At 36.3% G+C, this 25,527-nt stretch overlaps 1 protein-coding gene across 3 annotated transcripts in view; it reads left to right on the top strand.

Moving 5' to 3' along the window:
* DCDC1 (doublecortin domain containing 1) overlaps positions 1–25,527 on the top strand; it is a 73,743-nt gene that overhangs the window by 11,825 nt on the left and 36,391 nt on the right. For all 3 annotated transcript variants that reach the window (XM_074230420.1, XM_074230419.1, XM_074230421.1), the window contains exons 4-11: positions 858–992; positions 2,413–2,613; positions 4,401–4,506; positions 9,326–9,496; positions 14,560–14,724; positions 20,173–20,373; positions 23,162–23,360; positions 24,905–25,099. In XM_074230420.1, the coding sequence (XP_074086521.1) occupies positions 858–992; positions 2,413–2,613; positions 4,401–4,506; positions 9,326–9,496; positions 14,560–14,724; positions 20,173–20,373; positions 23,162–23,360; positions 24,905–25,099 (1,373 nt within the window). The remainder of the gene's footprint in view (positions 1–857; positions 993–2,412; positions 2,614–4,400; positions 4,507–9,325; positions 9,497–14,559; positions 14,725–20,172; positions 20,374–23,161; positions 23,361–24,904; positions 25,100–25,527) is intronic.

Raw genomic sequence — 25,527 nt, 5'->3', positions numbered from 1 at the left:
TGAGAATAACTATAAAGATTTCAAATCCCACCACCAACTGTGGCCTTATGGAAAGAATAATTAATTTGAAGTCAGAAAACTTGGATCCAACTTTCAACCCTATTTACTTCCTGTGTGATCTTAAGCAAGTTATTAAACCACTCTGAGGCTCAGTTTCCATCTTGATAAATTGAGGAGGTTAAATTAGCAATTCTTAACTTGGGATTTTTAAATAGATTAGGCAAAGGATTCTCTGTAAACTTGGGTGGGGAAAAATGATATTAATCTGTAACTGAAATTGAGAGTTTTGTTCAATTACTGAAAAAACATGATTTTGAGCAGGGATCTTTGGGTTTTCCTAGTCTATTCAAAAATTTAAGCACTCCCAGAGTAGATGATCCCTACAGTCGCTTCTACCTCTAAATCCCATGATGCTATACATAATGCTGCTCAGTCAGTGTATGGTTCGTGGAGAGATGATGATGACAGCAAGAACTAGAAGGCTGAGACTTTCAGGAGCTAAGTAACACGTTGCATTGTGTATAGACTTTGGAGATAGTGCAATGACTCCTACTGAGGATATTCAATATTCCAAAGACTAATGCTCTTTATTATGTGATTGAGTGATTCTATTTATCAAATTGGATTCAATGATGGAACACAACAGCAAAGAGATTCAATGCTTGTTTTCCCAAAATATGAATTGTCTGTTTTAAAAAAGGCAAATCTTATTTTTTTGGATTAATTTTTGTGTGCCTTCTGTTTTTCTAAACTTTTCAGTTCCACAAAGAACCATGATAACTAATAACATTGTGAGAAATATCCAAGAACACCTGTCTGAATTCTGACAATTCTTTTCATGTTTTAACTTTTATTAGAGATTCCCAAGCAAAAGACATTGTTTCATGTCAAAAACACCACAGGATCGCCTGGCAGCAGACTGCCTCCAATTCTGAGGATGACCTGGAGGAAGAAAAACTCTTTAAAAATATGGAATCATTCAAGAGAGTAAGGTACAAGTTAGCTAAGCAAAAACATGAGAGAGAGGGCAGCTTTGTGATTTTCCAAATACATTTCAAAGGATTAGCGATTCAATGCAATAATCTTATTATTAAGTCTCTGCTACAATTAGGGCTCCAGACTAAGTGCAGGAGAAGAAATAAATATGAAGTGATAGCAGTTGGAGTTAACATGGACCTGAGAAGTCATCCAGAACAACCCCCTCTCATTTTATAGAAGAGGAAATTATGACCAACTCAGAGAGATAAAGATCATAGGTCACAAGGAATTACTTGAAGCTACATGGGTGATTAAATACTAGAAGTTAGAGTTATAGGGTAGAAGGTAGATGAATTGAATTTCAGTCCTGAATCTACTACTTCCAACCTGTGAAACCTTGAACCTAATCCCTTTTAGTTTATTTCCATATCTGTAAAATGAGACAGAACTTTAAGGTCCCTCAGAATTTTAAAATTGTATAACAAGTAATGGAGATAAAATTTGAACCTGGTTTTTTCCTCCAAATCCAGTGTTCTTTCCATCCTTTAGAAAAAGACCCTTGTACCCCAAAACTGAAATTGTGATCTTATTTGATCCTACTGACCCATGTTGGAGGGAAAGAGGCATGCTTTTTAGTGAATATGTAACCTAGGATGAGCTGCCCTACCCAAGTTCTTTAAGGAATCCATTCTGTTTCCTTCTCTCTGTCATATTTAATTTCTTTGGTTACTATTAGATGCCAGGCTAAAAACATGAATTATTGTGTGCCATCTCCTTAACCTATCTTCTTAAATCCTTTGATATTGTGGCAATTTTTGCATTTGGAAGACAAGAGACTAAAAGATTTGGCATTTATCTTGCTAAACATTTTCAAGGTTTAATAAGTTTGTTTAATGCTCTGAGGTCCCCAAATGCAGACCTCTTGTAAATCTGAGATATCTGTGAATCACCTTTATTGGACTCTAGAGCAGAATATATGGATTGGGGGAATAAAGGAACCTATTTTTGTCAGCCTAAAAAAGTGAACCTAGCAGGGAAAGGAAGTCAACTTTTTTTTGTAGAAAATGGATGTTCCCCTCCTCTTCCCCCCCCCCTTTTCTCTTTGCTATGTTTTAGCTCCCTTTTCTAGGTTACCTGATCCTTTTTTTAGCCAAATGACTTCTTTTATTTAATTTTCTTATCTCTGTCCTCTTAAAAACCAGATCACCCCCCCACCCTGAATAGATTTTCCTCAGTTACAAGAGATGCTCAGAATTCCCATTTATGTTAACCTGGACATACATTGACCAGAGTCCTTGTTATCATTAAGCTGATTTTGGACCAGTCTTGTTTCTATGACTCACAGCAGACCCCTCTCCTAAAGAGCCCTCACTCACCAGGACATGAGATTCACAGGGTATTTTTCTGCTGCTAATGGACTTTTCTCTATCTCAGCAATCGACTGAAGCCTGCGATATTACAGAAGGCCTGCCATCAGCAGTTTGAATTCAAAGATGGGCATATTTTCAACACTTCCATTCCAAATCTTGTCTTGGGGGTCCAACGTTTTAACTTGCAGTCAGGTTCTGGGGTTATTTTGGTGAAGAAGAATTCTTATGATAAGCATCAGAAGTGGATTTACAAGGAAGAGAGCAGGTAGGAACCATTTTATTTTTGGCAAAAATATTCAAGGATGAATCAGAGGTTTCATTGGCAGAGCTCCAAGGTCTTGGGAATTTATTTTATCTTATTCATTTGGTTTGGTTTTCTTCCCGTATGAGAGGAGGGCGGGTGTGCTCAGGAAGAACATAAATAAATGTTCTGTACATACCTAGCAACCTATCTGTACTCTGATTCAGATAAGATATGTGCATTCTGACCTATTGGGTGCATTAGTTATATTATTATTTGGCCATATAGTCCAAGAAGAGATTGGACTATCATTTTAAAATATGCCTTTTATAGATCAACTGAAGATTCTAAAAACGCAGTAATTTTTCATTTTTGCCACGTTTTACTCAGATTATTCCATGAATTTGCAAACCCATAGATCATACACTGACTGAGAAGAACAAGAATAAACAATGTAGGCACCTTGGTTTCCATTTCTAATTTTGGGAATAAGTCTAAGGCCACTGAATTTAGGAGCTGAATTTGGGATAAGGGCCTCCCACTTGCAATATCTGGAGCAAGTCATTCATCTATAAGATGGAGGGTGGGGTTCAAAGTGAATGATTTCTAAGTTCCTTGTAGCTCTGAATTCTCCCTTAGCAGTAGGGGAGAGGGGAGAACTCCTCCTTTCAATTTTCTTTAATCCAGGAAGGGAGTATTGCCAAGTTTTCTGAAAAGAAGTCAGAAAAACAGCATCAATAGTAACAAGAAATAACTTTCTATAACTGGTAGGTGTTAGCTTCTCCCCAGCTCACTCAAGAATTGCTCAAATGAATATTTAAGTGCACAATTATCTGCATTTAAACATTCCTTTCCCTTCCCTGATTCCATGGAAAGTTTGCTCTGAAGCAACAGCATTGATCTACTGCTGTTTTTGGTCAGGGGCTGGTTAGCAGTAAACCCCTTCTTAGCATTTCACTCTCTCTTTTCTGTTTAGTCATTTTTAGTTGTATCTGACTTTTTGTGACCTTATTTGAGGTTTTCCTGAAAAAAGATACTGGAATATTGCCATTTCTTTCTCCAACTCATTTTATAGCTGGGAAAACTGAGATAAACAGGGTTAAGTGAATTACCCAAGGTCACATAGCTAGTACATGTCAGAGGCCAGATTTGAACTCAGACTCCAGGCCTGATACTCTATTTTTTGCTCCACTAGTACCTCATTTAATCTCTAGGATTAACACCCAGGGAATCATAATTCCATGATTCACAGTCTCCTCATTCCTGAAACTCCTTCCCAAATAGAAAAGTATTAAGGGAGGCTCCGCATATCCTGGACCAGAAAGAAGAAAATAAAAATACAACACACAAAAACAATGCAGCAAAGGCCCACATTAGTACAAGTGGGAGAAGCATGGGAAAACTGGTATCTCTATTATGAGTCTGGTTAATAGGTATCCAAATATAAAAGGTGGAACAAACTGTTCTTTGCCAAAAAAAAAAAAAAAAAAAAAGAGTTGATGGAAATACACAATTTTGACTCCAAAGAGAAACAAGTGAAATTGAATGTTTTCTTTTGTTATGATTTTTAAGGAATTTCTTAAAGCAAAAAAATGAGAATTTTATCTAAGAATATATTACATTTTGAAATCAATGGACTTCACCATTTGCCTCAAACCATAAACATTTCTATATATGCTATATATATCATAGAAATCTCAGGTTAAGATGAGGGAGAGAAAACTGACTTCTCCCCAAACCGGTAAAGGTTGAAGAACAATGTCCAATCCTGTGATTGCACTTTGCAGATGAAAGGTCTTCTTCTTCCCCAGGACATTCCACCTGATGCGTAATCCAAACCTAGTTCTTGCTGTAGACATGAACACAGGCCCAACAGAGGATGCTGCCAAGACCACAAGTTACCCTGTTATTGTTCAGGTAAGCTTTATGTGATTCAAGAGTAACAGAGGGTATGCTCCATCTCAATATCAAGGTTTAAGCTATTAGAGTTTATATCTTCACTAAGACTCTTGAGACACTTCGTATCCAAATAAAAGTTAGTGTTCCTTTGATAGAGTTTTTGATCCAGAACTGTGATATCTTCAATGAAGAGAACTTCTAAAATGGAAACCCTTTTCATGGATGCAGGTCATAAGCTATTCCAGACTGGTCCTGACTCAGCTCACACTTGCAGATCATTCAACATTTCAAAAGAAATTTCCTTATCCTTTACAAGAGAAGGATATCCAACAGGGCTAGGTACTGAGGACATGTCAAGTCAGTTGGGCTGATCAAAGTTCCTCTGCCTGGGCTGACCACTGACTTCCAGCAGTCAAACATCAGAGTGTCTAGAGGGTCCTTGAAATTGTTTCAAACTCAAGTGACCAGGAGGTGGTGTCTATAAGCCTGAGTTTTATGTTCCCTGAACCAACCAATAGAATGTCCCAGTATCGTATTAGTTTTTTTTTATTTTGCAAGGCAATGGGGTTAAGTGGCTTGCCCAAGGCCATGCAGCTAGGTAATTATTAAGTGTCTGAGACTGGATTTGAACCCAGGTACTCCTGACTCCAGGGCCGGTGCTTTATCTACTGCACCACCTAGCTGCCCCTCAGTATCTTTTAAAGATAAAATAGTCTAATTTGTGTGGCTACAGCTCTCTACATTTTAGTGTTTTAGAAAATGGCCTGGAAGAGTCTCCATGACCTGCTTTATAACCTTTGAGTATGTGTCAAAGACAGCACTTGTATCCAGGCCTTCTTATTATCAGCAAGATAGTACCTCTGTCCACCATATTTTGCTGGCTATCAATGAAATTCACATACAACTTGGGTTGGCATAAAATTAAGGCTGAAAACTCTTAAAAATATGTTCTGCTTTGATTTTGAACTTGGCTTGTGAAAGTTACATAAGCCTATTGATAGTATTTATATACCAAGTTTCCAATAAAAGACAAAAGTTTATAAGAACTTTTTTTTATAATCAAGAGAAATCCATATTCCTTTTCTATATCAGGCCATATGTAAAATGCTTACTAAAAGGCAAAGAATACAGAGCCAGATATTAAACTCAAAGAGAAAGGGATTCCTGCTTCTATATATTGGCTTAGAAAACCACAAGTAACATTATCTATGTTGTATTGTGGAGCTGGGTGATTCAGTGGATAGGGAGCTGGGCCCAGAGTCAGGAAGACTAGAGTTCAAATCCAGATTTTATCATTTATTAGCTGTGTGATCCTGGGTAAGACACTTTTCCTCATCTGTAAAATGAACTGGAGAAAGAAAAGGCAGAACACTCCAGTATCATTGCCAAGAAACTCCTAAAGGGGTTTCAAAGAGTCAGACAAAATTTACATCAAGAAATGTTGTATTTCATTTTGCAAAGCATTTCCCAGTTGCATTTTAATCTGGTTCAGGCTGTCCTAGGAATTTGGGAAGGAGAAAGGAATTGGAATTGGATATCTCTGGTGTAATGGATAGAGTGAGTCAACTATGAGACCTTAGTCAAGTCATTTAAAGACCCTCAAATCAGTCTAGAGATAAGTACCTTCTTTACCAGTGATTATGAAGCTCAAATGATACATGCTGATGATGGCAAACTTTAAAGTTCTTCCATGGTTTTTTAAAAAAGATTTTATTATTTTGAGTTTTACAATTTTTCCCCTAATCTTACTTCCCTTCCCCCCACCCTCCACAGAAGGCATTCTGCCAGTCCTTACATTGTTTCCATGTTGTACATTGATCCAAATTGAGTGTGCTGAGAGAGAAATCATATCCTTAAGGAAGAAACATGAAGTATAAGAGATAACAAGATTAGACAATAAGGTATAAGTTTTTTCTAAATTAAAGATAATAGTTATTGGTCTTTGTTCAAACTCCACAGTTCTTCCTCTGGATACATATGATATTTTCTGTTGCAGACAGCCCTAAATTGTCCCTGATTGTTGCATTCATGGAATGAGCAAGTCCATCAAGGTTGATCATCATCCCTATGTTGTTGTTAGGGTGTACAGTGTTTTTCTGGTTCTGCTCATCTCACTCAGCATCAGTTCATGAAAATCCCTCCAGGCTTCCCTGAATTCCCATCCCTCCTGGTTTCCATGAGAACAGTAGTATTCCATGGCATACATATACCACAGTTTGCTAAGCCATTCCCCAACTGAAGGACATTTACTTGATTTCCAATTCTTTGCCACCACATACAGGGTTTCTATGAATATTTGTGTACAAGTGATATTTTTACCCTTTTTCATCATCTCCTCAGGGTAAAGACCCAGTAGTGGTATTGCTGGGTCAAAGGGTAGGAACATTTTTGTTGCCCTTTGGGCATAATCCCAAATTGCTCTCCAGAAAGGCTGGTTGAATTCACAGTATACTATTAGTATATTATATTTTAGAAATGAGTCCCCTGTCAGAAACATTAGGTGTAAAGATTGTTTACCAGTTTAAAGTTGATCTATTTTAATTATTATTGTCATTTAGTTCCCACTAGTAAGTACTCAGCACCACAAAAACGCACTAGATCAGTTGTTTGTTAGGTTTGAATCAGACAGAGAGAGAACATTTCTGAGGACCCCAGCTCTCCTCTTGCTTTGTATACAAGAACAAAAATTACCATAAGTCGTGTTCAATAAACATATTATGTCTCTGCCTGACATCTAATTTATTCTGTATGTTTTTTATACCAATGATGCAACTTGACTTACAATGCCCTGCCTCCAAAATTAGGATGTAGTATTCTGGATTGAGAGTAAAGGTTAACCAACTCTTCTGTCCAGATGATAAATATGGGCTACAAATTTATTCTGGGTGACACTGTGTATATAATGTTACAGTCTTTTTTTATCAGATGCCTTTCTAGCATGGAGTAGTGAAAGAAAACCTAGCTCATCTGCTAAATATTCTATTCTATTTCATAAAATTATATCTGTACAAATATTTTTCCCAAAAGTCCTAGTTTTGTTAGAAATGAGTTTGATCTCAATGTAATTTAAATTATCTTTGGGGCTTTTTCCCCCCCTGGATTTTTGTGTTTATTTCTTTAAGTAATTAGCTTGTGAGAGAATATTCAACTGCTTGTAAAATAATTAATGTGATGGATGTTCAGCTAGTACCAGGAAGCCCCTCTATTTTATGCTAATATACAGCCATTACATTTTCTGAGGGTTCTAGAGATGCCACACTTGCCTTTCTCTTTAAAGCAAATCAGAATTCTCCATTTTCTCTCTATTGCCAATGCTTACCTTGCCACAACTGGTGCTATTCATCTATGTATTAATATATTTATGAAGATCTTTGATTTGCCATGGTATTGAAAGATTCTCTTTCTTGGTCTATATTTTAGTACAGCAATAAGTTACTTGTTTCTTATTTAGTGTGGTTGTCCTTGATTCTTAATTAATTAACTCATTAATTCTCAAAGAGGACCAAAACCACGTCACTATGTTGGGATCAAGGTATAGTATATCCAACTGCCACTAACCAGACCAGTACTAGCTCAGAAACTCTACCACAGGTTGGGCACAAATAGTCCATATAAATGGGCTCAGGGCACTTGTCAAGAAGAAGAGGTGATCCAAAGAGAAGATAGTAACATGATATATATATATATATATATATATATATATATATATAGATATATAGATATATATAGATATATATATATATATATATGAAATATAGGAGCATTATTATACTAGTAATACATCAGAATTTAAATTTTCTTGGTAAAGGACATTTTGGTTGAAGAAAATGGAACTATTCCTAAGATTGAACCAATTGACAGTGCCAAGGACTTGGGAATATGTTTAGGTATATATTCATATGTAACAGCAGAAGTAGGAGGAGAAGGAGTTGTTCTTCAGTTATCTTGGGCTATTCCTGGCCCCATTTGGAATTTTCTTAGCAAAGTTATTGGAGTGATTTGCCATTTCCCTCTCCAGGTCATTTTACAAATGAGGAAACTGAGGCAAACAGTGTGAAGTGACTTGCCCAGGTTTACACAGCTATTAAATGTCTAAAACTGGATTACAATTTAGGACTTCTTGACTCCAAGTCTGGAGCTCTACTCACTGCAACACTTAACTGCTCCTATTCATAATATGCAGATATGCATGTCTATAATTCATATATATATATATATATATATACACACACATATACATAGACATAGATGAATGTGTGTATATTACGCAGATATATAGATTTTTTTAGCAAAAAAAAGAAATGTGACATCTGACAGCAATTAAAGTTTTTATTGTAGCCAGAAAAATTTATAAGAAATAGAGATTTATACAAGATATAGAGAAGTAAGGCAAGTCTCCTTAAACCCCATCATTTAACCAATGACAAAACCAGGACTTTCAAAGGGGAAGTGACTTGTCCAAGGTCAACTAGTTAGTGGCAGGATTGTGATCAGAAGCCCAATCTTCTCAGACCCAGAGCAGGCAGTCTTTCTATTAACTGAGCTGCCTGTCCTTTTTCTTAAATATTTGAAGAAACCAGAAATATTTTCGGGACTCACAATCTCCCTTAATTTTCATGTCCTCCCTCTGTTTATTCTCCCTTAATGATCCTGTCTACAGCAACTTTGTACATAGTTGTTTTCATATTGTCTCCCCCATTAGACTGTGAGCTCCTTGAGGGTAGGAACTGTCTCTTTAACCCTTTTATGTACCCCCAGTTCTTAGCACTGCCAAATGTATGTCGATGACCAGCATTCCTACGTGGTTCCATTGATATTTTGCTATTTGTTTTGACAGAGATATATGCCATACTGTAATGGGTCTGCCAATCAAAAGTGGCATTATATGAAATGCAAGAAGGTGATAAAGGCCTTTTATAGCACAAAGATGGACATAGAAATCACAATTGCAAATCACACCGGTGTTTGTACAGCAACTGTGACAAAGGAAAAGGAGATCGACCAAATAGTAAGTGGGTATCTTTCTAAAATAGGCAAATGATCAAGATACTTCTTTTTTTTCCTCTCCTGGAAAATGACCCAAAGACTCAAGTAGGATATTGTCTGGGGAGGGGTTTGGTGAGACTGAGAAGCCTACAGGAAAGAAAAGCTCTTACTGAAGGCTTCCTGATGGCAAAGTGGTTGACTCAACTTTGGCCAAGCAATTTCTGTTCTCAAAGAGCTTTCATTCCAGTATGGTGAGCCACAAGTCAGAAAGCAAGATTTTCTGGTCCTCAGAGAACAGCAATGACAAAATTAGGGGTGACCCATCTTTCTTAAAAGTTGTTTCACATGAAAAAGGAACTGTTTCTAAGGTTCACCAATTAACAGTACCAAAGACTTTGGTGTGTGTATATGAATACATTAATACATATCCAAATATATAGTTATAACTCTACATATATATCATGTAAATAAAATGATATAATTATATCTATGTAATAAATGTTATATATATATATATATATATATATATATATATATATATATATATATATGTTTTCTTCAGATTCTTTGATATATTTATAACTATGTGTATAGGTAAAGAAGGACAGCCTGGTGGCTCAGTAAGAGTTCTGGATGAGTAGATAAACAGACTGACAGGTTAGGTGGGGTATATCCTATGCTATCTGTAGTTTAAGAATGAGGAAGTAGCTAGCCAGCTAATCCACTAATAGTAGTAATAATGGGAGTAGCTGATGGTGTTGGTGGGAGTAGTGGTGGTAGTACTTTTCATGAGTTCCAATCTGGTCTCAGACACTTCCTAGCTGTGTCACTCTGGCCAAATTGCTTAATCCTGTTTGCCTCACTTTCTTCATCTCTAAAATGAGCTAGAGAAAGAAATGGCAAACCATTCCAATATCTTTGCCAAGAAAGTCCCAAATGGAATCATGAAGAGCTGGACATGACTGAAATGACTGAACAACAATAGATAACAATACAGATTTATAATTTATAATTTATAAATATTTCTATATCAGTTCATTAATATCAATATGGATATTATGTAGATACACTGATAGAGTCATCTTTATGAATATATATTTTATTATAGTTGTTTATTCATTTTTAATCATGTTTGACTCTTTGTGACCCCATTTGGGTTTTTTTTGGCAAAGATATTGGAGTAGCTTTTCATTTCCTTCTACAGTTCAAATAGGGTTAATTGACAAGGGCACACAGCTATTAAGTGCCTGAGGCCAGATTTGAATTCATGAAGATGAGGCTTTCTGACTCCAGACCCAGGGCCCTATTCATTATACTATCTAGCTGTCTGATAGATATAATTATATGTATAAATATCTTATCTACTATATATATATATATATATATTCATATGGGTAATAGATATGCATATATACTTATATATAGAGATAGAGTTATCTTTATGTATATGTATATATAATCTATATATAGATAATCTTATTCTATAGCAAAGATATGTACTATCTTTGCCACCATATATTCTATTATTTGCATTCATATATAATACTATTTTAGATAGCTAATGACTTTATCTATATGTATATGTATAGAGGGAGATATAGATATCTATCAGCATTTATAAACACATCCATGTTTTAAAAGCACTTAACATATACTAACTCCTTTGATTCTCGCAACACTGTGTAGTAAAGGATAATTTTATCTCCATTTTACAAATGAGGAAACTGAAGCAGATAGGGGTTAAATGACTTGTCCAAGGTCACCCAGCCAGTGAAGCAGGTTTAGAATTCTAGTCTTCCTGACTCCATGGCCTGATAGATGATAGATAGATAGATAGATAGATAGATAGATAGATAGATAGATAGATAGACAGACAGACAGACAGATAGATAGATAGATAGATAGATAGATAGATAGAAAGTAGATAGGTAGGTAGACAGAAAGAAAGATAGATAGATAAACAGATAATAGGATATAGACTGACATACAGACAGATATAGGATAAATAGAAAATAGATAGACATGTAGATAGATAGATAGATAGATAGATAGATAGATAGATAGATAGATAGATTTTAGATAGATGTATGGATGTATGGATGGGCAGACAGAGAGGTTAGTTGGGGTATGTCCTATGCTATCTATAGTTTAAGCATGAGGAAGTAACCAGCCAATCAATTGGTCGTAATAATAATGGGAGTAGCTAATAGTGTTGGTGGTAGCAGTAGTAGTAGTAGTTACTACAGTAATCTTCATACTGGACAAGATCTGAGCTAGGTCTTGGGAGTGGGTGGATATGAATTCCTTATCAGGTCTCAGTCTCATCATAAGGAAGATAAGTCAAATGCATATGAAGCCCTTAGATCCCAGGAGAAGACAAAATCTACTTAAATGCTACATTGCCACATAAACTCAACTATGCAACTGTAGAAAAGGGGTAGCTGAGTGGTGGCTGCAGCCATCAAAGCTGACCTTCAGAGAGGCAAGATTTGGACTAAGGCTATAAGGATGTGTGAGCTTAGATTAGAGATGAGGAGGGGTATAGGTGTTGGGGGTAGAAATATGGGCAATGTCCAGAGATTGTTTTATTCTGAAGACAATGAGGATGCCAACCGACAGGATCAGAATTGCGGGGGGGGTGTGGGTGTGTGGAAGAAACAGTGAAAAATAAACACAGCAGAGCATAGTTGATCTATAGGGACAACAAAAGATGCCAATGTGACCCGTATCCCCAGGTCATATAACAGCTCGGTCATGCTATCCAGAGGAAATTCCTCAAAGCAGGTTTTTCCTGTTGCTGTTTGTGTGACTGGCCCTAATCACATCGCCTTGTGCAGAATGTGAAATATCTTGGTTATGAGAAATCTTTATCCCCAGATACAATGAAGACTGCATCCTTGACAGTATCTTTGCAGCCTCTGACTTTCACAGAGGGGAACTGTCCTTAAACATTCTTGTGTCATGAACTCCCGCCTTTAGGCCTGTGAAGCCTCTGTCTGTAGACCCTTCCTCAGATGTATTTAAATGACTAAAAGAAAACATATAGGATTACCAAAGACCAAAAATAGTGACAATAAAGATGTAATGGTCTTGATTGGTTTTTTTCCCATTTTAGTTAACATATCTCCTGAAATGGGTTCTCTTGGGAGGGGTCTCAAGATCACACGTTAAGAGTCTTTGCTCTAGGGTAGATTAGCACCAGGAGACCTGGGACTCTGGCAGTTCACTTGCCAGGCTCTCAGGATCCTGAGACAAGAAGAGATTAAAGTGGGAGCAGAGGGGAACAGGGGCGGTTTGAAAGCCAAGCCAAAGATTTGAGAATTTGGGTAGTAAGTGACCAGAAGGCATTGTATGTTGGTTTTTAGGCAGAGTAATGATTTCCTGAAATCCTTAGGGTCTTCATCCGTAAAAGTGGAGATAATATTTTGCCACACCCCTTGTAATACTGTTGTGGGAAAACTTTGCTGAACTATATAAATAGGAGCTATTATTTTTATTGCTTTTAGCAAAAATAGTAGGTCACGCCTTTTCTCAGGGACTGTAGCTAAAGTTTGTCAGGAAGCAAACTGTGTTCTTTTCTGTACTTTGCTTTTGTCTAAACTTGTGATTTCATTCCTATGGGGAACTCCAGGAATGAAAGTTCCCTTCACCAGTGTAGATCTCTATCTCTGCTGTAGCTCACAGAGCTCCAGATCAGGAATTCTTAACCTTTTGGGGGGTAGGTCATGGGCCTCTTTGGAACTATAGTGAATTCTATGAACCCCTCCCAGAATAATGGTTTTCAACATAGAAGCTAAAATACATAGTATTGCAAAGGCAATAAATGATAATAAAATACAATAATACATAAACATATATATATAATGTATATATATGCACATATATACATATACATGTATATGTATTTATAGAGAGATTTACTTAAATTTAAATATATTTAAATTCATTTCTCTCAGGTTATCAAACACTGTCCTAGAAAGGTGCTTAGAGTCACTGAGAAACAATGAGAGTTGCTCCTGCTTATATAATAGTATATATCTTGGGATGGAAGGAAGGAAGGAAGGAAGGAAGGAAGGAAGGAAGGAAGGAAGGAAGGAAGGAAGGAAGGGAGGACGGAAGGAAGGAGGAAGGGAGGAAGGAAGGAAGGAAGGAAAGAAGGAAGGAAGGGAGGAAGGAAGGGAGGGAGGCAGGGAGGGAGGCAGGAAAGGGAGGGAGGAAGGGAGGGAGGGAAAGAAGGAAGGAGGGGAGAGCAGAAGGAAGAAAGAAATGGAAGGAAAGGAAGAAAAGAAAAAAGAAAAAGGAGAAAAAAATAAGGAAATGAAGCGTTACTAAGCATTTTATAAGTATCTCATTTGATCTTCACAACAATTAAGGGTGAGCCATTTTATAGATGAATAAAATGGGGTAAACATGAGTTAAATGGCTTGTCCAGGGTCACAAAGCTAGTAGATGCCTGAGACAGAATTTGAACTCAGGTTTTCCTCTCTCCAAAACCAAGACTGTTCACTGTGCCACCTTAAACCCTGGTTTTCTGACCCCAAGTTTGGCTCCTTGATGATGATATGAAAATAGCTAGCATTTACATACCATTTGAAGGTTTACAAAATGCCTTGCTGATATTATTCCATTTGATCTTCAAAATGATCTGGGTAGGTGGCACTATCATTTTTCTCATTTTGCCAATGAGGAGACTGCAGATAATCAGAGTTAAGGGACTTGCCCTAGGTCACACAGCTAGGGAATGACTGAGGCTGGATTTGAATTCAGGTCTTCCTGGTTCCAAGGTCAGCACTCTACCCCCTGAGCCACCAAGATTCCCTCATGTTGCTAGCACCCTTCTTTATACATGGATTAACACTGAGTGTGATTTTGATTAGCCTTGGAGAAATCACTGGATAAAGAGAAATTGACCTAGACTATTTATGTAAATAAATAAATTTACAATGGAACATCACACTGACCAAAAAAAAAAAAAAAGATGGAACTATTTCAGAGTCGCCAAGGTAGGCTCTCAATCCTTCCAGATAGCACTTGGTTGATGACACTTTAGGAGGAGAACAGATCCCTCCTTTCTTTCTTTCCCAGGGCTACTACTTCTATCCAACTGACAGCAAGACAAAGATCATGATATGCTTGGCCTGTTCCAGATCCATGGCTAACCAGAAAGACTTGAAAAAATTACTTCCAGGCAGCAAGTTCTTCTGTTCCTTTGATTCTAAGGAGCAAAAACAACTCTCAAGAAACTCTAAGGTCAGTGTTGCAAACCATACACCAAGGTCTGATAATGCCATGCTTGCCAATGGTCAGGACACTGTGGAGTTGATGGGATTCCTTTGAATGTTCTCACTATTTCAGCTTCTCTGACATAACTCCTATTCTATTCAAACAAACATTTATTAAGTGTTGACTATGGGAGGGGGACGTTTTTGGAGAGAAGAGGAGAATAGAGATCTGTCCCAAAAGTCTCAGTGTGGTTTTGTGTTAAGTTATGAAAACTTAACTCTGTACTAAGACTGTGGGGACAATCTGCACAAGAACAAATATAAAATAATCCTAGTCTTCCTAGAGCTTCCCTCTCTTTCTTTCCTACTCTTTCAATTTATCCCTGATTTGAATTAATTCCTTTTTGTAGCCACTTCATCTAAACTAACTTGATCATTTTCCAAGTTAGATTAAAATATTTTCTAATAATAGTCTCAATTTTACCTTGATGACTCTGACATTTCTGCTGCTTTCTTCCCCTCATCTTCTGTTCTACTTTCTACGCAATTTTAATTCTTTTTAAAATTTGATATTTAATTTATGGAATAAATCAAGTACTTCTATCACATAGTATAATAAAAAAAGATGATTGCCTTGAACCTGCAAATTTAATTCAACAAATTTTTGTAAAGTACTTACTATATGAAAGGTTTTGCTAAGTGCTGATGAATATAGGGAAAGAAATAAAGTTTATCTTTTGCTGAGAAGATATAACATGTATACACATTTAAAAAAATGAAACATTTTGAGAAGTGAGAGAGCTAACAACTGGGAAAGACCAGGGACCATTTCGAGAATGTACCATATGCCCAATCCTTGAAGAATAAACAATTTTTGTGAGTTGGAATGAGGAGCAAGGACATTCCAGGGCTAGTGGGTAGTGAGAAATGGAATGAAGCTGAGGATCTAAGCAGTTGTCCAGTTGGTCTGAAACCAAAACCTAGAGTACCTAATGTGGACTAATCATTAGCAAAGTTTAAACAGTGACAAGCCCTTCTGTAGCTTTATGTGTATAGGTTGGGAATTGATACCAATACCCTCAGGGAGATTTGGTTTGCTATTGCTTAGTTCAATTACCCACATCTTAATTTATGTGTAATGGTCGGAAAGCAAATATGGGATCTCGGTTTTAGCCAGGGTGATTTCAATATGCAAACTACCTTTTATTTTTGTAAAGCATTGTTTTACATGATTGCTTGCTGTCTCAGGAAGAGGAGAGGAGAAGAATAGAATGTGCAACTTGAAAATGTAAAAAAAAAACCCCAACCAAAATGTTAAAAAATAGTTTTAACATGTAATTAGGAAAGAAGAAAATATTATATATTAATCTTGTAAAGGATAAGCCTGTAACAAAATAGATAATTGTTTGACCATTCTTGTAAAGGGGTAGATCCCTGAAACAGAATGAAATGAACAACAGAAAATACAAGAATATTTTGCTCTGGGTAGACAACATTCTATAATTTACTTGATTATTAATCAAAATATTTTTCAAGTTCTTAATATGTTCTTTGCACTGTATCAAGATTGGGGATAGGGATAAAAAGAAGGACAAAAAAGTTTTCTTTCCTTTTAAAAACTCTCCTTCTAATGATAGATTTCAACAATTATGGACTTAATAGGCATGTGTAGGATTTTTGGAAATTTACCTCAGAGGGAAGACACTAGTAGTTAAGGGGCAAGGAGGAGTCTGGGAAGAGGAAGAAGACAGAGAACGATCCCTTGGAGAATGTGAGATTTGAGTCAAATCTAGAAGGAAGCCATGAAAATCATGAAAACTAAGTTTTGGAGGTGAAGAAAATCCTTACTTGTTCTCAACCACTTATATAATCATTCTCTTCTTTACCTGTACATTTACTTTTACTCCTCCCTGGTCATTGCTTCTGATTCTCATCGTCGCCTTTGATAGCAATGGAAGCCAAGAAAGATAGGAGGGACAAAGAAGGGCCAACCAGAATCAGAGAGGGGCAGAAAATTGTAAGCTCAACAGATAAGTGGCCAGGCATTAGATGTCAGACAGAAAATGAAGCATTACTCTTGTGCTGTGACGAAGTAGAAAGAGCATTGGGTTGAGAATCAGGAGAGAGAAGATTGAAATTCTTCTGGGTTTTGCCTTCAATTATGTCCTAGGGCAAGTCATTTGTCTTCCTTTTCTGAAGTACTATTTTCCCATTTTACAAATGGGGAAAAAATATCCTCCATAAACAGCCTATCCTAAAAGTCTATATCTTTGTGATTCTAATATAATGGTCATTTTGTTTTCAGACTGACATATCAATATAAATATTATCTGAGTGTAACCTATACTCCCTTCAAACATGGGTCCCTAAACTTAGATCTAAGACATACTTTGGATTAGCATCTAATCAAAGTGACAGCATACAAGTCTACTAGTAATGTTTTTTTTTTTTAATAAACCAGAACAGAGAATGCATTAATTCAAAGCAAATTGATTGATTGTTTTTGTCCTTCATTCTGGGAGAAACCATGACATGTGGGAGGTGATCTATGACATGCTCATGAACTGGATGTGAGTGAAGGGGTGCTGTACTAAGCCACCAACCTCACTTTCTCCTCCAGAGCCATCTGGGTCCACTGGACTGATATGGATCAGGATAGCTGGAGGTGATCCTGAATGTGAAGCAATTCAGTTTAAAAGACTTGCCCAAGTTCTCACAGCTAAAAAGGATCAAGTATCTGAGGTCAAATTTGAACTCAGATCCTCTTGACTCCTGAACTGATGCTCTATCCACTGCATCACTTAGCTACTATTAATAGTAGTCAGTGAAAATGGAAAAACTTATCATTCTTATAAAAATTAAAAAAAAATAACCCACATATAAAATAAAAAGGAGACCTCTCTTTTTTTTACTTGCAAAGGGACACTCTTCTAATTTTCTATGAGAAAGAAGCAATAGAAACATGAGTCAGGAACACACAATCTAGATAACTAATTTCCTAAGAGATACCCTGATCTTTTCTAATCTTCAGTCCTACTTCACCAACATCCTCATGCCATTTTGAAGTTTATGCCCCAAAGACATCCCTAACTCAATATGTCTAAAACTAAACTCATTGTATTTCTCCCCAAACCCATGGCTCTTTTAAACTTGGGCAAGCATATCTGCATTCTTCCAGTCCCTCCAGGTTCACAATCCCCAATTCATTCTTCTGTCCTTATTTTCACTCAACTCTTATATACAATCAGGTGCTAAATATTGTTCTTCCCACCTTCACAGCATTTCTTTCCTGACTTCCCTTCACTCACAAAGCCCCTATCTTAGTTCAGGTCCTGATTTCCTTTCTCTGGAGTATTGAAGTAACTTTGTAATTGGTCCCACTATCTTTCCTCATGCCAACTCCACATAATTGCCCAAATGATTTTCTTAAAATTCTAATAAACTCAAGTGGCTCCCTATTACCATTAGAATTTGACCTTTAAAATCAGTCTTACAAACTGGCCCCAACCTAGTCTAATGACACATTATCCATGTTCATGTACCATTATGGTCCACAGTCGCACTAAATTTCCTGCTTTTCTTCACATATTTCTCACATCTGTTTCTTTGAATTGGCTACTCTCCATATTCAGAATATCCTTCCTCTCCAGCATTACTTCTCAGAAACTCTATCTCTTTGTAACTAAGACACCTCAAAAAGTACCTGACACCATAGTAGGTGCTTAAAGAATAGAAGTTGATTGATTGGTGATAGTTGAAATGCTTCTCCATCTCCAAATGTTGAGGCTTCTCTGAAGAGTGGCTGATGTCATCTACTGGGCTATTCTGCCTGCTAAGCTGAAAATTACTGATCTTATTGGACAGTCTGTTTTCTCTTCTATTCCACTATCTGAAACCTCAGTTCTTTATTGAACTGAGGGAAATTTCAGCTCTCTTGTGAATCACACCCAGAGAGTCAGAAAAAAATGCTCAGTACAAGGCAGTTAGGTCTTTTTTTTGAAATCTTTGATTCTGCCTCAGCAGTTGACCCCCAGGCTTATGTGCTACTTGGTTTGGGGAAAGAAAATACCTTTCAATTCCCATCATGTTCCTCTAGCTGATACTGGCCACAACAATTTTCTTGCAGTTTCACTTCAAGACTTCAGGAGCAGGGAGAGATTGAATCTTTATAGATATAACCAGATCTCTGTTCTTCATATACTAGTAAATACTCCTGGGATAACTAGGTGGCATGGGGAATTTGTTTCTGGCCTGGAGTCAGGAAGACTGAAAAATTTAGTATCTGTGTGGCCTTGGGCAAGTTCCTTAGTCCCATTTGCCTTAGTTTCCTCATCTGTAAAATGATTTGGAGAATAAAATGCCAACTATACCCATAGCTCTACCAAATGGAGTCAAAGAAAATTGGACACAACTGAAAACAACTAAGCAAACAAAGTAAATATTTTAAAAAATTATTATTAGGATATTTTTGTTTCTAAGACATTTTGGGACAAGAAAAGACACGTCTCTTTTTTATTACTCTCTCATTAAGATCTCTTTGAGATAGTCTTAATACAAACTTTTCCATACATTATTATATGATTGGTTTTTGACTAGATGATAGACTTTTAAATAAGTTTTAAAAGGAAGAACATTCAGGTGTGTTATCTTTTCAAAGTCATTCAGTTCAGCAAACATTTGCCAAGAACCTATTGTATAAAGAGTACCAAGCAAAGAAAGGGGAGTGAAGACCAGATATAACCCCAATCCTCATAGTATTTATGCTGTTAGTAGATTACTCTCTATGGTTCCTTGAAATTCAGCACCATCATACTTGGGAGTTTGGAAAACTAATAAACTCAAGAATTTTGAACTCAGACATTGATGTTTACTAGATGTCCCATAGTACCAATATGGGACATGCTCTTTACATGAAAGAATTGTGGGGCATTCTTCTTACCCTTCATCCTTAAGAGCAGATGTGTCCAGGAATCATATGGAGGAGAAGAACTAGACTAGGGATCAAAAGACAGAGGCCTGGTCCTGAAGACACTGAAATCTGGGACTTTCCATCTCCCTGACCCTAAGTTTCTTCCTCTATGAAATGAGAGATCTGGTTGATTCATCTCCAGGGACCCTTGTTGCAGTAGTTGCAGTAGATTTGGTACTGTCCTTTGAGCAGTAGTGGAGAATTTGCCCTTGGAACCTAAAGAATGATGTAGCTCTGTTCAGCATGCAGTTGACTGTAATTTGGGGCAATATTAGAATATCCAGAAAAGTTCCATAGCCCTCTTGGTTAGTCAGAAGTTTAATTACTTAATTTTCATGTCAAAATCTCATAATGAGTATGAACTAACCAATGAAAAATATAAATGTCAAAAACACATATTCTTATCATGTGGAGACAGAATTTGGTCACAATGCCAAAACAAATATTTCGTCTCAGGAAATTTATGACAATAAAAATGTCATCAGTATGCTCTGTGGTGTTTTACAGGCTGATTTATCCTCTGGTGAAAACGAAAGTCTAAGGCATTATGAGGAACTTCTATTATACTTTCAACAAAGAGGCTCTACACAACCTTTATCACATAATATTTTGGCAGCCATGCGGCAGACACCGGTGAAAATAATTGCACATAAAAACGGAACAAGATCTGCCAATGGCAAATTAATTGTTGCGCAATCTTTCCTTATGGTAAGTAGCTATATTATTCAGGTTCTAGGTTCCTTCTCAGACTTTGTGATTTCATTATATTTTTTTATCTTGTTATGTAGTGGCCTTGGGTGGTAAAAGCTCTGAACAATTCTAGATCTTGCAGATGATGTAATTGCTCTTTTCTTTCTTATCCATGTGTAAAATATTTCCTTGAGTAAAGAGTTATGAGAAAATAGAGGTAGGTTTTTTGTTTTGTTTTGCTTTTGTGGGACTTAAAGTATAGGGGTAAGGACAATGTGTTTTAGAACAGTTGGGTTGAAACTGGGAAAATATGTAATAATGTAAATAAAAATCCAATAAGATAAAAAATCATATTACATTTTAAAACTAACCCATTATACAGCCCACAAAGATTGTTATGTATTTATTAGTGGCCACCATTTCTATTTGAGTTTGACACTATTTTTATATGAAATAGACTGTGGAACTTGGGGCTTGGAATATCTGAATTCAATTCTGCCTTTGACATTTGTGAATTCTCTGACTGGACAAATTCCTTAATTGGCTTAAACCTCAATTTTCTTATCACTAAAATAGGGGTATCTTGAAGAATTGATTGTTAGATTGTTAGAAAGCTGAGATATTGGAGAAACATATATTATATATATATATGTATATATATCTAAATATATAATATACATGCATATGTATGTATTTTAAAGATTGAATAAAAATGGTATAGTAAAGATAGTTTTAGACATTTTAAAGGACTTTCAGTTAATTTTCATCCCTCAGAAGCAGAAACTCATTGATGTAGTCCTTTCCCCATCAAAGCCAGTCACAGCCCATCCATGTCTACTGACCATCCTGAATACTCTCAGTCATGTCTACCTATATATCTAATACAAGGGAATCCACCCATTGATGTTGGGGGTGAGTAGGATTTCCTCTAGCTCTTCTGACATGAGGTCCTAATGATCACCTACTATTTAGTTTTAATAAACTTCAGATATAAATAAATAAATTTGGTTGTCCTCTGTTTTTGGTATATGACTCACCCATTCCTTTTTCTGTTATACATCTCTTTGGTGATATTTATAACTCACTTTATGCATTTTTCACATGGAGATTTTTTCAAATAAAAACAGACCAACAGATCAATAATCAAGGTCCTTTCCTAGTAAAATCTCTTCTCTATGAAAGCACTGCATAAATTATAAAGCACAATGCTGAAGTAAGATTTTAAGCTTTATCTCCAGATACATCTGTCCTTCTGACTCCCCAGGATTTTTCTAGAAGAGCTAACTCTTCTGAACTAACTAAATCTCTCAAAATTGGGACCCCATATATAATTGTCTATCCAGATCATGAAGTATATCAGTAAAACTGGAACTCAGGTTTTCAACAACAAAAAACAGCAGTTCACCCATAATTAGTATATCATTATATTGGTTTCATAAGTATTTTTGTTGGAAGACAATGGCTGATTCTTTGTTCTCTCCCATGGGTTTCAAACTATGACTTGCCACCTCTGGGTTCAGTAATAATTAATCCCCTGGAGCACTTCATACTTTTCCAAGTGTAATCTAATTTAGATCCCACCAGAGACCAGTTAGCTTTCCGTAGAGAATGTGTTCTCCACCCATTGATGGCAGCCATTTCACAAAATACAGGAACTTTGTGACTGAAAGATGAAGATGAGAGTCTAAAAGTTGCCCACACAACTGATGGAGAAACAGCTCCAAGCATACAGCCTGGGGAAGGTGAATCAGGAGGCTTTAGGTTAGACAGCCCCTTGGGCACCTAATGTACTTTAAATGTTTGATCTCATTGCACTCTCTTAATGAGATATGGGAGGCATGATCCATAATCTCATATTTAAATATTAAGGATAGTACTAGATGGAAGCATAAGAGATCAAGAAAAGAATTGACTTTAGATTCTTCCTTGCAAAAAAAAAGGAATTCTCTTTGTAGTTGAACATAAATAATGTTTATTGGGAAGACACTGGTGCTCAGTAAACTAACAAAAGCCAAGGAACCAGAGGCTCACATGGCCTCATCTAGGCTCCATCACTGCCTGGTTTTGTGTCCTCAGGCAAACAATTTAACCTTCCTGCCCCCTTCTCCATTGTAAAATGAAGGTAATGACATTTATCATCCATTTTCCCAACAGCTTGGTCATGAAGGTTAACTAATCATTCATTTCAAAGCAGTTCTTACATAGGAAGTTCTATCGAAATGCTAAGCCACATTAGAAGAATGGCAATGAATGATATTTTTTTAGGTCTTACCACAAGGAAATACCTTGATTAGAAAATGTGATCCAATGTCCTATGTGTATGTATGGACTTATTATTAAAATGGATGGATGGAGGAATTGTCATAGGAGTATAAGATGAATGTCTTTGACAATACAGATTATATGTATGCATACACATATATTGTATATATATAGGCATATATTAACATATGAGTCTATATTCAACCTATATATTATAATGTATATTTATATAGATATATGAATGCCTATATATAAATCAATATATAGGTGTATGTGTGCATAGTCTATATTGTTTGCATCATATAAGCATATATATATATATATATAAATCTATACATATATGCCCATAAATAGATAAATATATACTTATCTATACCCCCATCCATATCAATATATACACATATATTACAAGTAATAAGTTATAGTTAGGAGAAGAGTTCCTAATGAATTGCTATATCAAACTGAAGAATGACTTTCTTCCTAGTGCAGTCACCATCCATGACACTACCCTACTTCCTAAGTTCTCACAATGTTCATTTTGCAGCTTCTTTCAGAATGCACAACCCAACTTGGTCTGACCAGAGCAGCTTCTAGACTCTATACATGGGATGGCACCACCATTCTTAACCTAAATGATTTAATTGTGTGGGCTGTGAATGACTTCTTGAAACACAAAGACTCTGGAGAAAAAAAAAATTTGCCGCCAGAGGAGAACAAAGACATGTCAGTTCAGAGTATAGAAGGTAAATCCAACATGGTGGAATTGAATTAACCCTGGAATGTGAATCAGGAAACTTGCATTTTAGCCTTGGGCACTGTCACTTGCTAGCTGTGTGAAGGTGAACAAGGGTACCTTCATTAGCCTTTCTGGGCCTCAGAATTCCACAACTCACAAATGATGGAGTTGAACTTGAAGACCCAGAAGGCTTTCCTCTACAATATTCTTTAATTCTAGATTTCAAAGTAATTGTCATTGGATTTCAGACTTGGAAGGGATCTTGTAACCCATCTCTTACAACTCCTTAATTAAAGATGAAGGGAGTTGTGGTCCCCAGAGGGGGGGGAACTGACTTGCTACAAGTAAGTCCGTTTCAACAGGTTTTTTTCTAATAATACTGATGCCTTCCTTCTGTTGATTGCCTCCAATTTATCCTAAATATATCTTATTTAGACACAGTTTACTTATTGTTTCTACCATTAGACTATGAACTCCTCAAGAACAAGGATTGCCTTTTGCCTTTCTATCCCCTGAGCTTATCACAATGCCAGACATTGTCATTCATTCATTCAGTCATTTCCAGCTTTTTATGACCCCAAGGAGCATGGCATGCCAGTCCCTTCTATCCTCCACTATCTCATGAAGTCTGTCCAAACTACCTAGTGTAGGAGATGCTCAATAAATGTTTGCCAACTGGCTTACTAGTTCCATTTATGGTCAATCACATACAAACCAAATGGGTGGTTTCATTTATTTACACTGATGCATTTCTTAAATCTCTTCCCTACCTATTCTCACTGCCATTACCCTAATAAAAAATCTCTTTACACTCCCATGGATTATTTTAATAGTCATAGAGGCCTTAACTCTTTGTCTACCTTTTACAATTCATCTTTCACATTGCTCCAGGCTAATATTTGTTATATCAAAATCTGGTTTTGTCATTCCTTGGTTCAAAACTCTTCTGTGGCTGCCTATTGCCTCCTAAATAAATAAATGAATGAATGACTGTCTGACTGACTGACTGAATAAATAAGCAGATGTATGAATGAATGAATGAATACATAAGGGGAATAAATAAAGGGATAGATAGACAAAAGACATATCTATTGGAGTAAACATAAATGTGTAGAATATAGGCATTATTGATGAAAATACATCATGTGTGAAGCAATAGATAATAGACTTTTTCATTCAATCATTGAATAAAATCAGTTCTATCAGAATGACGTTGACCACTGAGACTATGGATAGGTCACAGAAAGTCATCTAAAAAAGTCTTAACCTTTTGGCACGTAATTCCTGATTAAGAGTAGTAAGTTCTAATGGGAGGTTAGGTGTTATTTGCTTGCTCTCTGGCACATTTTTTGAGTATTTATATAAATAATATTTACAAAGAGACTCTTATCTAACATTTTATAAAATGCTAAATTTCTGATATTTTTTGTTGTTGTTACAAACTCAACTCCTTTTATAGTATGTCTTATTTTAAAAGAAAGGACAAAAAATAAAATTAATAAATATTTCTTTAATTTTTAATTAAAATAAACTTTTTGTTCTTTTTCTCAGATAAAAAAACAAACCAAGGGGAAATCAAGTCATCTCTACAATCCACGATGTCATCTCTACAATCCACGATGTCATCTCTACAATCCACGATGTCACCTCGTTTGCCTCCTTTCAATGCTTCTTTGCTTTCCCTCATTCTCAAAAATCCAATCGAAGTCTGGGTTTCAAGTGGGGAATCATTTATACCTCTGGATGGTAAGAGAAAGGGTGGGGAAGGGAATCAATTCCCCCTTTACTTTATGGAAAATGAATTAAATATGTGTCCATGTCAACCTAGTGCCACATTTATGCAAAGGATGAATAGTTGGGTCTATCAATTTATATGTGCAAGAGGATGGATGGCTTCATATCCCAGATGTGCCTTTTTTTCTTACGGGGATAGAATGTTTTGTCTGGGAAAATGTCTAATTTAGGTGATAAAGAGATTCTCTATATACAAGGCTGCGAATAATGGTATACATTGCAAAATAACAAATGAGTTTAATTCACCATGAGGAAGACCTGTCTGCACATCTTCATTTTTAAGAATTGCCCCCTTTAGGCAGTAGGTGGGTGTTTAAAAAACAAATGATTCCAAACCAGATTTCCATCACCACTGAATAGATTTGGGGACCAAGAGATGA

Source organism: Macrotis lagotis, chromosome 3 (assembly GCF_037893015.1).
Source record: "Macrotis lagotis isolate mMagLag1 chromosome 3, bilby.v1.9.chrom.fasta, whole genome shotgun sequence".
Lineage (NCBI taxonomy): Eukaryota > Metazoa > Chordata > Mammalia > Peramelemorphia > Peramelidae > Macrotis > Macrotis lagotis.
Note: the sequence above shows the minus strand (reverse complement) of the source record. Positions and strands in the feature narration are given on the sequence as shown.